We start from the raw sequence: 18,883 nt of genomic DNA on the forward strand, positions 1-18,883 counted from the left end.
TCATCCATTCAGGTGAAGGCTTTCAGCTTCCCGTGAGAAAAGAATTCTAATTCAAGACTCTAACATAGATAGCAGGCTGGAATTTCCAGACTCTGATGTATTAATTTAGGGCATAAGACATCAGAATTCCCTACTGCCTGATCTACAGATTTTCACTTTCCAGCTTCCAACATTGCATGAGCTGATTCCTTTGTGTGTGTGTGTGTGTGTGTGTGTGTGTGTGTGTGTGTGTGTGAAGAGAGAGAGAGAGAGAGAACAGCGAGGCCAGTTCTGTGGAGATCCTGAGCACAGAATGTTATGGTACACTGCAAGAGCTCTGCCTGGCAACTAGCTAAACAGAAGAGAAAAGGCTTTTATCATCCACGCTTACACCAATCCTTTCTTTTCATTTCTGTTTTATGATCTAATAGTAAAAAAAAGTAAATAAATAAGAGCGACAATTCTGACAGTGATCTAAGGTGGTCTGGTTCTCTCAGTCTCATTCAGAGTAAACCCTAAAGACAGAGTCAAAGAGACACGCCTCGGAATGTTCCCGTGTAGCCCCGGCAGCTGGAAGCAGCAGTCACGATGGCTGCAAAGAGGCTTTCTATTGAATGAGTCTGGTCCTGAGCCCCCTCTGCCTGACTGTGTCCTCCTCTCACTCCAGAAATCAATCTCGCTTGGGGGACAGTTGAAAATCTTTTCTTGAGATGTTATGAGACTGCACTCTAACCAGATGTGCACTCTCAGAAATGTACTCAGGATTCCTATTTATCAACCGTGAGTGTGCTTTTACAATTGGGCCTCGTTCTAAATGGGTCAATCATCCTGTAATGTCAGTTAGCCACGTCCCTCCTCCTGCTCCCCAGCATCTTTCCCAGGCACCTAAAGGCTGTCTTAGATTAGTCCTTTCCTGAGTTCTTCCACATTACATTAGCTATGTTGTAAACCAGTGGCTCTCAACCTTCCTAATACCACGACCCTTTAATACAGTTCCTCATGTTGTGGCGACCCCCAACCATAAAATTATTTTCATTGCTATTTCATAACTGTAATTTTGCTACTGTTATGAATTGGGCAACCCATGTGAAAGGGTCATTCGACCCCCAAAAAGGTCGCGACCCACAGGTTGAGAACCACTGTATTAAAACAATGTCTCCTGTGCTGGAAGTACTTTAGCCAAAGGCATTCCAAATTCCCCTGCTTTTGCTTCAAAATGGTCAAATCTCTTCTTTGATCCATAGCCCAAGAGTTTATCAAGTTTAGCACCTTCAGTCCTACGTGACTGGAACACCTTAGTTCTGTAGTCTCCCTCTCCCTTTTTCCTATGGCAAACAGGAGTTTCCAACAACATCCAGGGACACGAGATGTTTAGTTTGGCGATCTAATTTGGGTTTTCCTTTACTCCTTTCACATTCGCTGTCACATTCATCTTTCTGGCTCTCTCCTGCCCTCCCCTGCCTTCTGCTCCCAGCTGCCGGTCTTTCTGGCACAGTTTACCCAGCATCCCATTGCAGTCATTGCCAACACACTCATAATGAATGACTTCCCACACCAAGCAGGATTCTAAAGTACCTGAGAATGGAGGCTCACCTATGCTCCGGAACTTCAAAGGGACCAGATCTTACTGAAATCACCGCACTCATTTGCAACCGAGGCTCCTCCCAGAAGCCAGTGTGCAGTGGGTTCTCAGCCTGGGGATAAGCATGGAGGAGCATTGATGCTGCTGTGTCCTGGGCCGGATGCCGCCCCGGGCCAGTCCATGAAGGAGCTCTGAAGCACCTACGAGGTTCTGCACTTGTGGCCAGAGTATGTCCAGGGCCACGGCAGCGACATTAAACAGCAAATAAGAAAATAGTATGGCAGGACGAGAGACAATCAAGTGAAAAGAAAGGGGAAAAAATTCCCTACTCTAGTATTTTTCCCCCTGGTTTTAAACAAAGAGTCCCCAATTTTCATTTTTCTCTGAGACCTGCGAATTATATGGCTAGGCATGCCATGAGATGTCTATTATTTGGGCCCAAAGGAGTCCTAACTAAAACATGTAGCCTCGCATGGCTCTATATTTTAGGGATTTCTTTGATAAGTCTCTTTCACAGGAGATGGTGACATTTTGTAAAGTGTTCAAGGGGGTGTTTGTTCCATCTTTCTCTAAAACTCCATGGTGAAATCTCCGGAGGCCTTGTGTCATTCACCTTTGCTCCTTTGGTGGCCCACACTCTGCTCCAGACAAAGACCCCACACTTACTGTATGCTGATGGGGAAAAGGTCAGTGTGATCAGTCATTAGGCAAGACTGCTTCCAAAGAGCACTGCGTCTTCTGCAGCCTTAATGAGAGGCAAGAGCGAAGGTGCCTTTGTTCGGCTGCCCGATGAGAGGCCACCTTTGGCTCCAGCAGGAATGCAGGATGGGGAAAGCAGACAGACACGCTTCTACAGAAATCTCCAGCCCTTCTGTCAGGTTATGCACACCCGATTTCAAATCATGTGCCTGCATTTTCTCAATTCAACCCCAAATGCCACAATATGTAGTAACAGATGTTGCATAGTTTCAAAAGTATGTTCAGCGGATCGAAAGTGTAAGCAAAATAAAACAATCGATATAGACTATGGGGGGACTCTCTCTTCCTTTTTGGCTTTCTCTTCAGTCTCTACTGAGGATACCATAAGAAATAAAAAAGGAAAAGCTAGGTAAATGGTGGACAGCAAAGAAAGAGGAGGAGGAGAAAGCAGCAGCAGCAGCGGCAGTGGCAAGGGAAGGAGAAAGGAATAAAACAGAAGAACCAGAGAAGGAAGAGGTAAAAGATGGCAAACGGTTCCACGATTCTGCCTTATATTATTTCGAAGTCAACTGCCTCGTCTCCAACAGCTACCTGTGAAATATAATAATATAATAAATATCAGCCTTTCCCGGCTATGCGTTGAACTAATGAGCAAACATACTGAAAACCCTTAAACAGGTGTCTTGCCTTTGCTTTGTGGCGGCCGACCAGGCACGTCTCATCCACGTGAAGATCAAACTCACATGGGCATCAATCTCCAGGAAACCCCATCTGACAATCTTCACACCAATCAGTATTATTTCAGAATCTGTTGCCCAGAGGCATGCTTATGGATGGGAGGGTTGGCAGTGCGTATTTCTACTCGGATCCGGTCAGTTCTATGTCTACCACCATGTGTATAAGGAAGGACATAAAAAGAATTAGCTCACTTAGTTCTCCTTGCCCCACTCTGGTGGCAAATTTTTCAGCTGTGGATGGCAAAGCTAGCTATTATTTACATCTAAAACTAAGACACCTTGGGGTATTTCAGGCAGAAGGCTGAGGTTCAGGCTGACCTGAACTTAGATACCCCTTCTCATGGGCATCATTATGGTCACCACTGGAACACCCGTGCCTTCGCTGGGTCTAACATTTTATAGTTTTAGACACACTAATCTAGATGTATGTATCAATCACACTCACTGCCATCACATCCATTCAGACTCATAGCGACACTGTAGGACAGGAGAGAACTGCTCCTGTGGGCTTCTGAGACTGTGAATCTACAGGAGTAGAAAGCCCTCTCTTTCTCCCAAGGAGAGGTTGATGGTTTTGAACTGCTGATCTTGAGGTTAGTAGCCCAACAAGTAAACATTACACCATATATCTCCATACTTTTTCCCCAATAATCAAAACACACCACACACACACACACACACACACACACACACACAGTCCCCACTCATGGTGACCCAGGGTGTTACAGAGTAGGAAGGCCCCATGGGGCTTTCTTGGCTATTATCTGTCTAGAAGCAGATTCAAAGGACTTCTTTCTGGAACCACGAACTGTTGATGAGCAACTCATTTTAACCACCCAGTAGCCTTCTGGCAACATGGTCAGATAAAACACTGGAAAAAGTACTAAATAATTTGATAGGAAACACTATAAAAGTTACAGCACTCTGTAATAAAACCAGGCCCATATCTTAAGCTCTCTAAGGCCTTTGTTCAATTCTTCAACTGCGCCACCTTGTTGTCCAAGGCGCATTCATATAACAGGATTCTGTTCCCTATCTCCTTGAGACCAACACTACTGACCAGGGGGATTACTTTGTAAATTTTTCCTTTCTCCAATTCATAGCCTCAGTGGGAAAATGAATTTCTTCTTCAGTGTCTGTGGACACACGCAACATTATTTGTACTCATATATTTTTTTATAGCTGGATTTTCAAACTCCACAAAGGTAATAAAGACACACTTATGAAAACTGCATGAGATGATGTGGCAAACAAAGACTCCCTGAACAAGGGCAATTAATATTACTTTATGAGGTACTGTAATTCCGGGGGGGGGGGGACAAACCCATGAAGTGCAAATCCCTCTGTTGTGGTTCTGATTTAGGCATTAGCATGCAGCAGTGGGCTTGATAATCTGTGAAAACACAGGAATGTTTGTGTTTCGCTTTGGGAATATGCTCAGCCTTCTTCTAAACACTAAGCACAAGTTTGTTTGCCCCATGGAATCTAAAAATCACAGGAATCGCACCTGCATAAATTCCCACAGTAAGAGATGCAATGACAGAGAATTCATAGCAATAACTGAATGCTCTTTTGTAGCATACTGTCCCCAAGGGCAATAGCAAGCAGGTTTCCAATTCCTACACATTTGCATAAATATGGGTACAAGTTTTTGTAAATAATAAATCTGATGTTTGATGATCCAATATTATTGCTCTACAACTTGATTTTATAATGTTTTTCTTATTTTAAAAAATGCCTCAGGTATCTTGGAGAGGATTTTCATACATGAGCCTGGGGAAGAATTTTAGACAATAGATTTTAGTCTATTTTGGTTTCATTTTATTGTTTCCAATTTGTTAAAATTTACTGGTTTGGGTTATGGTGTCTCCTTTACAATGGGATTGTGTATATTTTTTATTTTTGGCTGATTTAGGTAGCTAAAACATATTTAGTGAATGCCGACATGAATGTGGCCCACCACTCTGGGGTCAGAGTACGCAGACACAATCAAATGATTGCTCTCCTGAAGCTCCAGTCTGAGTGTGACTCAGACACCCAAGAGACAAATACATAAACATGTAAAGTTCTGCCGAGTCACATTTGTGACGGGAATGCAGGAAGGGTAGGAGATTAAACATGTAGGATGGTCAAAGAAAGCCTTGTATTGTTGTGTGTCGGGGGGGGGGGTGGCGGCATGGGACGGAAACAGGAGGGAAAGGAGCATTGAGGCTTATGTGTTCCCAAGCACAAAGTCCCTACGGCAGGAAAGCGGTGGGCATGTTGGAGGTACAGCAGGAACTAGTGAAGTGAGAAAGTGGGAGATAGAGCCAGGAGCCCTCGGATGGAGGGGAACCAGCAGCCAGTTTCTGGATGCCCCCCTGAGCCAGTAGGAGGATTCTAAATCTGATGCTAAGTGCAGAGAAAAGCCAGAACCCTGGCTTGTAATCGGCCAAACCATGCCCACACCCACAAGGAAGCTGTGCACCCTTACGCTCCCCACTAGACACCTTGCCAGTGGCCAGGAACCGTGTCCTCCCTTGTCCTCTGGGTAAACAGAGGGAACTTCCAATGGCTGCATGCTACTCTATTCAATAAGTGTCAACATAAATTTAGGTTTTACATCATTCTTATTAGAAACTCTGGCACTGTGGGTTAGGTACGGGACTATGAAGTGCAAGGTCAGCAACTCAAGCCCACCAGCTTCTCTATGGGGAAAAGTAAGGCTGCCTGCTCCAAGAAAGAGTGACAGCCATGCAAACCCAACCGAGGGCCACTAGGAGGGGGCCTCAAGTGGCATTGCCACTGTGTGCTCCTGAGTCGATTCGGACTCAGAGATGCCATGTGACGGAGGACAACTGCCCTACAGGGAGGGTTTTCCAGGCTGCTGTACTTCATGGAAGTATTTTCTAGGTCTTTCTCCTGCAGAGCCACTGGGTTAGCAACCTTTGGCTTAGCAGCTAAGCTGAAACCACTCTGCCACTAGGATTTCTTCAGCCTTTCATTAGTGATGGTGCTTTGGTTATTTCTGGGGTTCTATGAAGAAACAATAATGCTGCAAATGGTTGGATCAGAGGAAAGAAGAGTCCACCTTTGCCATTAGACCTGCTCTCATGCCACCCTCCGCCCCCACCCCCCTTGCTTTTTGTCAAACACAAATGCTAGACCCAAAGCATTTTTCTTCCTCTGTTGAACACTGACGGACCAGCAGCAGAAGCCCCGGGCAGGCTCAGGGAAGAGGATCTGCCATGTGGGGACAGAGTCCAGGTAGGGCGGCGGGCACAGCCCTCTCTCCATGATCTGCCTACCTCTGCAGATGGTCCCGTTCCCCACGTAGCCCGGCTTGCAGGTGCAGCTGTGTCCCTGCACTGTGTTGGTGCAGATGGCGTTCCGGTCGCAGTTGTGCTGCCCGCTGCCACATTCATCGTGCTCTGTTTTCAGGGCGAGAGAGAAAAGGAGAGGCTTGGGGTTACGGATGATGGATAAGTTAGCTTCAACACAACCCACCACAATCGACAGTGAATACTTGCTGCAGGCCTGGCCTTTTCTAGTGTGCAGTCAGACTCAGAGTTGTTCAAACCTCAACAACTCAAAAAGCTAGATGTAGCTCTTCCCACTTGGCTTTACAGTCGCTTCTGCTGATTTTAGCCGGTTGCCACACCACCTTCTCCAAGGGTCTCTGCAGAGGCTCTGAAGAAGCAGTTCTCCACCTAGATGGACATGGGGCACCGTCTGAAACTATTTCCCTCGCCGCGACTTGGGGTGGGGGGTAGTGCTAGAGAAGTGAGTGGCGGTCAGGGAGGCTGTGGAGCACCCTGCAATGTCCAAGACAGCACCCCACAACCCAAACGCAAGTGACCCAAAGCATCCACAGTGATGAAGGAGGAAACCCCCCTGAAGGATAAGAGGAACTAAAAGAACCACATCCATGAAAGAAACTCTATGGCTTCTTTACACCAAAGCTTTTAGCTCGTTTGATTTTAAAGAAATTCCGACTATGGTCTTGCCACAGGGACACTGAACAAAGGCTCTTTCTAGAGCAGTCGGCCAGCCCCAGGGAGGAGGAGCAAGCCCCGCACAGTGCCGTGAGCATGAAGAGACTGACCCCCAGGGCTGTTCAGGGGTCGTCAGTAAGTCGACTCAAAATGTCTGTGCAGTTCACTTTCACAGTGTTTGGAAGTCAGCCTCTGGCTGATGCCTGATGAGTTGTAATATAGATACACATATCTATAGACACTCTATATTCATACACACATACCATATATACTCGAGGATAAGCCGACCCGAGTATCAGCCAAGGCACTTAAATTTACCACAAAAATGTGCTGAGAAACTCAGCTTATACACAAATATATACAGTATGTATACTCAAATAATTGGGGCATTTTTTTCTTTATTTCCCCAGGGCAGTCTTAATCCATAAGAGAGAGTAAGGGGAAATTGATCTAACACTGCCAAATGAACTGGCAAAATTCAAAGTTAACACCAAGATTTCCCAGTTTAGTATGCCTTTCTCTCAATATCCTGAAGCTACGGGGCTACCCAAATGACTCTTCTGTAAATAAGCCGAGGGGTTAGTTTAGCTAACTGAGTCCCTCTCACTTCTGCCAATAGAACTCCTGAGAAATGTTAACAACGACCACTGAGTTGGGCTCTTTGCATCACAGAAGGCAACAGGAGATGAGTGGAAATCCCAGTTAGAAATCCCCCAGGAATAACACTAATTGCTATGAAACTAAAGCCTAGTATTTGTTGTTAAATGAGCTGGTAAAGCAAAGCACCCATCAATGGAAATATCATCCATCTTCATCAATTTTTATTTTGTATTTCCTAACAGGGACCTTGTAATGAGAATGGTCCAATCTTGCAGAGTAGGATGTTAGTCACTCAACATGCGATTACATTATAATAAAATGCAAACAAATCTGACTCTTGACTTAACACCGTGGATTTTACAAAGGAAATATTTTTGTAGGCCTTAAGACCCATCGAAAGTGTCGATGAAAACCTTGCACAGGTCATCAAGCAGTGAGAAGGGAAGGGGAGATTTATGAGGACCTGCTCCTAGTCTGTGCTGACATCATCACCAGCACACTCCAGAAGTGACACAATAATGCTGTGGGTGCCGAGCCAAATCTATAGACCTAGCAAGCACCTGGTAGGAGCAGGTGCAATACCAGGCAATGCCAGGGGCACAAGGAAATCTAAATCTTAGACTCTGACGGTTTCTAATCTTCTACTTAAAGCCACTGAGTAAATAATTATTAAGGTCTCTACTGGGAATATGAATAGATGTACTCTCTGCTCTCGGGAACATTTTAATAGGGGCCACCAGACCTCACTCTGTAACTGATTGGAACACGAGGGAGAAGCGACAACGGTTGTAAGCAGGTGACCTTATATTTGATCAAATAAACAAGACATGTTTTCGAGGGGAAGCGGGCTCTCTCTGCTAATGATTACACTGAGAAAACCGCTATAACCCCGAATGATCCAAGTAAGCGGGTGTGTGTCTGGTCACGGGAGATAAAAGAAACGAAGGTAAACGGGATTGAGGGTTCACGGGCCGCAAACTCTGACGGGGTGGAGAGAGAAGACTGTCTGCAAGAGGTGGCATCCACACTGATCCTTGAAGAATGGGCATTCTTTCCTCAGCCGGTTGCCCATGAAGAGCACTCCGGGCATATGAACAGCATGGAGACATTTTCTGGGAAATCTCCAAAGTTTGGTCCATCAATATGTACCCAAATTTAGCTCCTGACATTCTTGAAAACAAATGTCCAAGCTCATGTCTACCTTTCTATCTTTTCCATTTCTATCTCCTGACCTAAAATATCCTTGTGCACTGCGACTGAAATATGTACGTCCCTGCTGAACATCACTTCCACTTTAGCTTCCTGCTATGAAACCATCCACAATTGCTCTCTAGACCCCAGGAACTCCAGGCATATTGGAATCTCTTTAAAATGGAGTAGTGGTTACCTCTTTGGAGACGTTGTTCTGTGCCCTTGAGTTGATCTCCACTCATAGTGACGGGCGGGAACATGCAATTATGTGCAAAGCAGAGCTGCCCCATAGGGTGTCCTAGTTCTTAATCTTTAATGAAAGGAGCCCCAGTAGTGCAGTGGGTTAGGAGTCGGGCTGCTCATGGAAGGTTGGTGGTTTAACTCCATCAGCCGCTCTGATGGAGGATGTTGAGGCTGATGGAGAAAGATGAGGTTTTGTCTCAAACACTGTATGAGGCGGCTCGATTCTGTCCTAGAGGATAGCTGCCAGTCAGAATTGACTTGATTGGAAGTTGCTTTTCATCTTCATGGAAGCAGATAGCTAAGTTTTCTCCTCTGGGGACACTGGTAAATTCCAATCACCGGCCTTTAGGTTAGCTGCCAAGAACCTAACCATTGCATCACCAAAGCTTCCTTTCTGGAGGTAATCCTATCAGAATATGACTGTGTTATCTGAAGGTTTTTCATGAATGCCTTGGCCTTCTGCGGGGCAGGGAATTATTTCATGTGGGTCTTCTAGCCAAAGTCTCAAACTCCCACCAAAGCACCTTTTCTGGAAGGGCCAATGAGGGGACGGGGAAGACACTGGTAGTTTTCACCTGTAACTGCAAACAAGGTTCCCTAGCAGTCCGTCCTGCCGTGGAGTGGACACGATGAGCCCTCTGGGAAGCAGGAAGAAGGCCCTCAGTACTAGCAAGAGCTAGAGATGGAGCGCACTCTCTGGGCCCACGATCCTTGGGCAGTGAACCTCGTGGAGCATGAAGACAGCTATACCATCAGGGCAGCAGCAGGGCCAGGAGCCAGAGTTTAGAATGGAGTGTGGACTTCCTGACCCAAGGAGCAAGTAAAGACGAGTGTTTCTGTGCTAGAGGCTGGTTTGTGGAGTGCATTTGGGCACTGAATTGGGGAAATCGGACTTACTGACCTGTGGACGTGTTACTGAGTGCCCTCAGCTGAGGCTTACTGGAGTGGGTGCCTGTGGGCATGTCTTTCCCACTGCTGGGTTTGCTGACCCACAGAGCTTGAGCTGAACGCCTTTTGGTTGAGGCCTAAAGTGGAGAGGTATGCCCTCTGGGGACTTATTAGCAGACTTGACTAGACTTTGTAACATAAGTATAGAATATTTGGAAACGCAAATGTCTTGGGACAGAAGGTAGAGATTTCAGTGTCAGGCTGTCTCTGCCTTATTAATAATAATTCTTACTAGTCTTATGCTGGTTAATATTCACTGAGCCCTGATCAAACACTGTGATCACTACCTTGGTCCTGTACCCTTCTTTCTTTCCCTTCCAAGAAATGGCTCAGACAGACGCTACTAACCTGTCTCTAACAGACACATGGCCTCAATAGTCACTCTCCACGAACACACTGCTTTCCTCAGCAAAGTACGGACACAACAATCTAGTCAAATAGCAACTCCAAGTAAGGCTGAAAATGTCCCATGTTTTCAGTCTGGTTGGTTGGACTTTTACTTTTGCTCCACGTAGTTTTTCGCGTATGTTGCGCAATGACCCCAGGGAGTGGGCAGAGTAGTATCCCCACAGAGTTGCAGAGCGATAATAGAGACAGAGAGGATCCATTCCCTGATTTCCTTATAATTTCATTACAGCAGCGAGAAGAAAAACACCCTCCCAAGATTATTTATTGTTTAACTTAAAGTTGACATGTGTGTATGTGCATGAACATGCATGTGCACGAATGATTTCATCATCCATGAAGAAAACCAAAGGTCATTCGGAGAGAAAGGAAAGATCAAGGTGGCCATCAGAAGAGACTGAAAGTTAGCTAAAGCAAATGGAAGAAAAGACGCCAGGGAACTCAGTAGAAAATTTCAAAGAGCAGCTCAAGAAGACAAAGCCAAAATGTGCCAAAACTGATTGTGGTTATGATTATACAATTCTTGATGTGATTAAATGACGGAACTATGGAAATGCATGCTATGTGAATAAGATAGCAATGAAAATACAGAATGTAAATAATGACAATAATAATAATAAATAGAAGACAAAACCAAATGTGATCATGAAATGTGCAGGGACCTAGAATTACAAAACCAAAAGGACACGCTCAATCTGTCTGAAATAGAAAGAACTCAACAAAAAAAAAAGCCAGCCTCGAGTTTCAAACTTGAAAGATTCTATAGGCAAAATATTGCATGATGGAGGAAGCCTCAGGAGGAGATGGTAAGAAGACACAGAGTCACTCTATCAAAAAGAACTAGCCAATGTTCCAGGAGATACATATGAGCAAGAACCAAGATGCTTAAGGGCGTTCAGCCTGCATTGAAAGTATTAGCCAAAAACAAAACTCCAGGATTCACTGAATTCCCATTGAAACGTTTCAGCAAGCTGAAGCACTGGAAGCACTCACTGGTCTATACTGGGGAATTTGGAACACAGCAACTTAACCAATTGACCGGAAGCAATCCATTTTTGTGTCTATTCCAAAGAAAGGTGACCCAACAGAATGCTCCAACTATACAATGATATCATTAATTGTGCACACAAGTACACTTTTGCTTGATAACATCCAACAATGGTTGCAGCAGTTCATTGATAGGGAACTGCCAAGAGTTCAGGCTGGATTCAGAAGAGGACGTAGACATTGCCGATGTCAGGTGGAGGTTGGCTCAAAGCAGAGGAGACCAGAAAGCTACTTGTGTTTCACTGACTATGCAAAGGCATCTGACTGTGTAGACCATCATTAACTGTGGATTTTGTCTTGCTTGGCCCATCAATCAATGCTTGTGGAAGCAGCCGTCAAGAGCTCAAAAGACATACTGCATTAGCTGAATGTGCTGCACAAGACCTCTTTAGAGCATTGGGGAGCAAGGATGTTACTTTGAAGACTAAGTTGCACCTGACACAAGCCATCGTGTTCTCCACTGTGCATCATATACATGTGAAGGTTGGACATGGAGCAAGGAAGACCACAGAAGAATCAATGCACTTGAATTGTGCTCCTGGAGAAGAATATTCAAAGTACCATAGACTGCTAAAAACACAAACCCATCTGTAGTGGCAGAAGTAAGATCAGAGGGCTCCTTCTGAGGAAAGGTTGGCAAGATTTTGTCTTACATACTTTGATCTTTGTCAGGAGAGACCAGTCCCTGGAGAGGGACATCATGCTTGGTAAAGTAGAAGGGCTGTGAAAAAGAGGAATGTCCTTCAATGAGATGGACTGACACAATGGCTGTGTCAGAGGGCCCAGGCATAGTTACAATTGTGAGAATGGCTTTGGACCATGCAAGTGTATCGTTCTGTTGTGCATAAGGTTGCGATGAAGGCACATAACAACAACAGTTCATGTGCATTGGATAATCTGATATAAACTATCAATAGTGACTTTCACTGAGGGCTTGGAAAGAGGAAAAATGAGAGGGACTTATTTACTTTGTATTTTTGACATTTTTATAACCAACATGTATGTTTTATCACTGCACGATAGGTGCTTTGATGGTTTGTTCTATAAGAAGAAAGAAAATGATTTCCAAATGTATCCAAGTTTGTATGCAGAAGCAAACAGCTCTGGAGGAAAATGCCAGCAATGCTACCTGTGTGCAGTTTGACACATGTCCCAGTATCATGTGTTCTCCTGTGAACAGGGCCCCTTGGAGTGGAATCAAGGCCACCTAACAACGAAGAATAGCAGCATCTCTTTGTCACAATGCAAACCATGACATCATGATTCCTAATCTTTTTTAGCTTAGCTACAGAGGTTCTGCTCAAAATGCATTCGGGTAATGAGTGGTCATGGAAATGATTTTGTAAAGCATCTGGCACCATTTCTTGTACAGAGTAGGTTCTCTGTAATTGAATGAGACCACCACCAACAACCTCCTTATCATCATCCCAACACCATCACAACGTGGTGCTGACCCGTGTTTTCCATTAACTGCTTCTTAATAATCCCAGGAATACTTAAGTAGGAGTCCTCCGCCTCTCTTCTCCATCCCTAGGCTCCTCAACACCCCTCCCCCCCCATGGAAAAGAAAGGGCTTAGGGCCAAACTCAGCATCGTCACTTGCTTGCTCTGTGACCGAAGGAAGATGCTTGATGCCTGAACGTCAGTGGCATACCCTGAATATGGGAGCAATGAGAGCCCTGCCTTGGAACTCTGGGGAAGCTGAACTGAGAGAGCGTGACAAAGCGTTGAGCACTGTACTGGTCAAGGAATGTGGATTTACCTTATTCAATGTTACTTTATTCCCCCACAGGATAATTTAGAAATGCGTCATTAAGCTCCAACATTAAGAACAGAACTCTGTACTAAGGTTTCTTGGTTTCTTTTAAATGACCCAGTCCAATAGGAAATATTCGAAACTAGAGTCAACGAAAGATGCAAAACTGATGCTTGACTTTGGTTTTACGTGATGGTTATATACTTGTCCCCAAAGCAATTCATTTTTGAGGCCCTGTAGGTCTGTCCGCTAAAGAAGCCGGCTCACGGTGCTTTGGCTATAACCACGCAGAGGAACCCTGGGACAAGGGTCTAACAATGAAACAAGAATGCTGTATTCATGGTTTCTAAAAATCTGCCACAGAAGTTTCGCTTCTCCTGCAGGGCTTCTTGGTATGAATGGGTTAATCTTTGTCATTCGGAATCAAGGTGAGGCCACAGAGACTGGCGAAGGGGCACAGCCCTCTGTGTCGCCCGCATCAGTGACTCTGACTCCTAGTCCAGGTACGCTGGGGTTGGATGATTTACAGTAGAGAACAAAGACAAAAAAAACCCACAGGGCCTTTGGGATCTCCTGTTCCTGGGACTCCGATTTCCACTTAGCCCTTCCAGATTCCCACTGAGTTCATTAGTGTTCTTATTTTCCACTTCAGTGGGAGTTCTTACAGATACTACAACGATCCATAGTGCAATTGGATCAAGCCTGGTTGTAAAATTGCTGCCACCTTCATTTTCAAAACTTTTCCCTGTTTTCTTGCACTCTTTACTATCCGCTCCCCTGTCCCCATGAGTTCTTCTTCTGTATCACGACTTACACACAATCGTGTGCTCTATGGATGTGAGGAAGGGCTGGTCTTCCTCACTTATACCCTTAGTTGGGGGTTGAAAGGCAACACGAGCTCCACTGGGGCAGGCAGCAGGGAGGGAAGGAGGGAAGGAAGACTCAGTGCTTATGGAACATGGAATTTCTGATAAAGGGGAGGGTAGACTCTGAGAGCAGGTAAAGGTTCAGCAAGTTCAATAAGAATTCATATCACTGCAATATACATGAGTAGATTGCAATTCAAATGTTCCGTTACACATACAGAGTTATCACAGTTAAACAGCAAAACCAAGGAAGATGTCTGGGGTAAGTCTGATGTGCCTGCCCTAACTCTCACCAGTGGGCCAAGGTCCAGATGTTCACATGGCAATGTTTCTCTTCTTCATCAGAGGTAGTTTGTCTTTCCCCCAGAGGGTTGCAAAAGCATCCTCCATCATGCAAGCTCTCCTTCAGTGTGATCTTGACACTTTCCTTGAAGAGGTGAAGCACAATGAGTCTTGCCCTTGTACCTGGGTGCATCAGCAGAATGCTCACACAAAGATGCTGGGGCAGTGGGTGGGGGTGGGGCCAGACATGTCAGAAGGCTATAAGGATGGGAAATGGATGTTCTCTCTCAAAACTGCCCCTTTTAGAATGCAATGGCGAGGCCATGGGTATCTGCAGCAGTCTATCATGATATGCGAGCAAGCCTGGGAGAAATCCCAGGCCCAGAAGCAGGCATGTGAATGAAGAAACTTCTGGATGATTCCACTTCCTCGCTGTCTGAGTTCCCCCAGCACTGGCAGTCTCCTCAGCTGAAGCCCAGATGTCCTGGAGAAGCCATACCTTTCCTGCTGTCCACTGTGAAGCACTGACCACAGAATTGAGAGGAAATGGTGACTGTTATACCACTAAGTTTGAGTCGGTCCTTATTCAGACACAGTGAACCAGGTGAGGTTTCTTGGCTCTGGTCTCAGAGCCTGGGATGGAGCAGAAGGCAAGTGATGTTCCATGCACCCGGGTTGACATGAAATCCACAGCACCCACCCGGTAGACTGTGTGCTTGTTCTTCGGGGGCAGTCTCCCAGCCGCTAAGTGAGGCTTGTCAAAGGACGCCTCATGATCTGTCCCTTGCCTTGCCACTGTCTTTATCCTGCTAAGCCTTCAGTTATCACCTCACGTGGAAGGGCTCAAAACATGATCCCAGAGAAGGGGCAATTTTGCAGCAATCAAAATATATTTTCATGAACATCCACTAAACGACTGCCTGAGCGCTACAATGCATATGCAGACAGCACTACCGAAACCTGTCACCACATTTGACATCCAGCTCCTCAGACGGTTGCTGTGTGACAGCAGAAAACAACATCAAGCATGCCAACAGACCTTTTCCTTGTGGCCTTTCAGGGGAAGAATTTGTAGGAACCTGGGAGTACAGGTAAAGGTCTGAGTCAAGGTTTCCATCTCCCTAGAGGTGAGCCAGTCCAGTGCTGAGAAATCTGAGCTCTAGACAGATTAACTGTCGTTAAAATCTCAGCTCTGCCACGGGATCGTGTGAACTTACAATCAGGGCAGATGGCACTTGTTTCTGGTTTAATATAAACTGGTTGTTGGAAAGATCAAATGAGATGATGTCTACCTTAAGGTATTTACATATTTATTATTTATCTAGAGTCACTATTGGGTGTAAATGGTTAGGTGACTCAGCTAACTACCAGGTGAAAGTTTCTTAGTTCAAACCCACCAAGAGGTGACCTGCTTCTGAAAGGCCCAAACTCATCTGCACACCTGGGGTAATGCTGAGTCAGAATCAGCTCAATGTCAATGACAACATGAGCGGTTCAGCCCCTAATAGAATATGGAGTACTGATAATTAACATAAAGAGAGGATGGAGGGTGAGGGAGGTGATAAACTAGATGCAAAGTAGGTTGAGGAAGACTTCCCTGGGCACATGTAAACAAATACCTGGAGGAAGTACAAGAGGAAATTAATAGTGTTGTTGCGGGAAAGAGCCTTCTAGGCAAATAAAGCCAAGAAAGAGGCTAGAGGTGCAGACATAGGAAGAGCCGAGAAGCCAGGGTGACAGGAGCAGAGTGAGGAAATGAAGTTATGTACACAATCAGGTCTACCAGGTAGGCATGGCTCAGATCAGAGAGGGCCTTTCCAGCAGGCCTTATTTCTATCCATGGGCTGAGGAGGGAGAACTCTAAGCTCCATTATGACAGTGTGGAGCTACACGTGATTAATGCACTCAGAACACATGCTAAATCTAGATTGAGAAGTACTAAAGGTACAAACCAAAGACTGGATATGAAAGATTATTCCAAGAAGAAAAGTCGATATCTCATTAATGGTTTTTATGTTGATAATATTTTTGTTCTATAAAAATATTAAAACTAATTCTACTGGTTGCTTTATATTTCTCTTAATAGCAAAATTTTAATTACATATGCAGCTTCTATAAAGGCATGACTGGGCACAGACCAAGCAGGTACTCAGGCAATTTGGACACAAACAAAAGGGAAAACCAGGAATTGATTCAATACGATAGAGTGGTAAGGGGGTTGATTTTGAAGCCTAGTGTCAGCTGCTGGGTAGTAGTTGCTTGGAGTACTATGTTATAAGGTCAAATCCTAGAGAAACGGAAAGACTGCTACTGTTGAATCATATTGTCTGCCATGGACATAGGAAGAAAACCTGGTACCCATGGGTGGAACATTTTTAGACAGGGATGATGATGATGATGATGATGACGACAATGACAACAACGATGCTGGTTTCCTGAGACAGTATTTTGCACTGGGTGTGGGAAAGCCAGCAATCACTCCCGGAGCCTCGCTTGCGGCTGATACCTTCAAGACACCTTGGACTTCTTCAGGATCCACTGGCTCTTAACCATATGCCACTAGCTCTTCTTGGTATGGTGACTGCGTTTTCTTTTCATCTTCTTTTGATACCTTCTCTAATATTTCGTATTTTGTCCATAGAATCTTTCAATATTGCAACTTTAAGCTTGGATCGCTTGTTGATGAAGATCAGCTATTACAGCCTTCAGTATGGATTTCAATGGAACGTAAGGAAATAAATACTCACACTGGATCAGTCGGTAAGGCCGTGATAAGTGGAGAAAAGATTGAAGTCAAGGCTTTCATCTTGTTTGGATGCACAATCAAAGTTCCTGGAAGCAGCAGTCGGGAGATCAAATGACATACTGCATTGAGTAAATCTGCTGCACCTCTTTAAAGTGTTCCAACGAAGGATATTACTTTGAGGCCTAAGGTGCACCTGACTCAAGCCATAGTGTTTTCAATCACCTCATCTGCATGTGAAAATTGGACACTGAATGAGTAAGACTGAAGAAGAATCTATGCACTTGGATCATGATGTTGATGAAGACTACTGAAAGTACTATGGACTTCCAAAAGAACCAACAAACCTGTCTTGGCAGAAGCACAACCAGAATACTTGTTAGAGGCAAGGATGGTGAGATTTCATCTCATGTACTTTGGGCATGTTGTCAGGAGAGACCAGTAGCTGGAAAAAGACATCCTGCTTGGTGAAAGGCGATGAAAAGGAGGAAGACACTTGACACAATAGACTGCCACAGTGGCTGCAACAACGGGCTTCAAAATAGTGACAATGATGAGGATGATGTAGGGCCAGGAGGTGTGTGGTTCATTCTGCTGTATATAAGGTCCCTCTGAGTCAGAAACCACTAACTGGCACCTATCGACATCAATTGGCAAACTCACTGCCAGGCAGTTGATTCCAACTCACAGAGACCCTAGGATCTGATTTGACTTGATGGCAGTGGATTTGGTTCTTTGTTCACATATGTGCTAGATGTATAGCCTTGGTATTCATTTTCTTTTGATTCACAATTTTACTTTGTTTGTTACTATAACATTGAGAGATAGGGATATTATTCCCTTTTCAAAGATGCAAAAATTAAGTTCAGAACAGCTCATTTCCTCAGTTACTAAAATCTAGCAGTATTTAAACCCAGGGCAGCATTTCCCCGTCCACAGCTCTTACTCTAATCCACACCTAGCCCAGCAGCTTCTGCACCCCGACAACAGCCCTCTGGGGAATGGTGGATTGCCAGCTTTGATTTCTGGATTCCGCCTCATGTATGAAGCCTGCTCCATTCCTAGATGTGGACTTTTGCTTGATCTACCTTTGGGACTTGCTATCATATCACCAGGGAACCAACACCACCGCATGGGAGTTAGTCAACTTGATAAAAGAATGAAGGGGTGGAAGTTATCCTGTCAATCATGTCACAGTCTGAGGCTGCCCCTTGTGGGTATGGCCTAACCATGAGACTTCTGGGCACTTCCGCTCTTTTGCTGCTGAGAGGTGGACCATACTCTCTCTCTGCTTCACCTTACTGCCCAGGAGACACACTCAGCAGTTGGAGGAGCCACGTGGAGATGCTTCCACCGCCACTGGATCCACAGGACTTTTCAACCACTGGCCTCTGAGCATTCTGCATTTGGCATCATTGCATGTGCTGTGTGAGTCTGAAGAGGTACTTATGAACCAGTATCTGAAATATGGGCTAATATTAGACTTATGGACTTGATCTGGACTGTGTTGGGGTGTGTTCTCAATGTACAATTGCTCTTTGATATAAAGCTCTTCCCTATACATATGAATGTCTCTGGATTTGTTTCTCGAGTCAACCCGGCCTCACACACACCTCTAGACCAGATCAGTAGCATCAGAGTCTTTAGGATGGGGCCTACACATATGCATTATTTTAATCTCTCCAGAAGAGGAGTAAACCTTGAGGACCACTGAGCTAGTCTTTCTGTTTAACCTTGCTGCCATGGAGTTGATGCTGACTCATAGTGACCCTGTGGGACAGAGTAGAACTGCCTCTGTGGGTTTCTGAGACTGTAAATTTTTATGTGTGAG

General features: G+C 45.0%; 1 protein-coding gene across 1 annotated transcript in view; it reads right to left on the reverse strand.

Moving 5' to 3' along the window:
- NELL1 (neural EGFL like 1) overlaps positions 1-18,883 on the reverse strand; it is a 989,599-nt gene that overhangs the window by 364,458 nt on the left and 606,258 nt on the right. Inside the window, exon 14 of the mRNA XM_075547696.1 lies at positions 6,285-6,407. Coding sequence (XP_075403811.1) covers positions 6,285-6,407 — 123 coding nt within the window. The remainder of the gene's footprint in view (positions 1-6,284; positions 6,408-18,883) is intronic.

Source organism: Tenrec ecaudatus, chromosome 4 (genome assembly GCF_050624435.1).
Source record: "Tenrec ecaudatus isolate mTenEca1 chromosome 4, mTenEca1.hap1, whole genome shotgun sequence".
Lineage (NCBI taxonomy): Eukaryota > Metazoa > Chordata > Mammalia > Afrosoricida > Tenrecidae > Tenrec > Tenrec ecaudatus.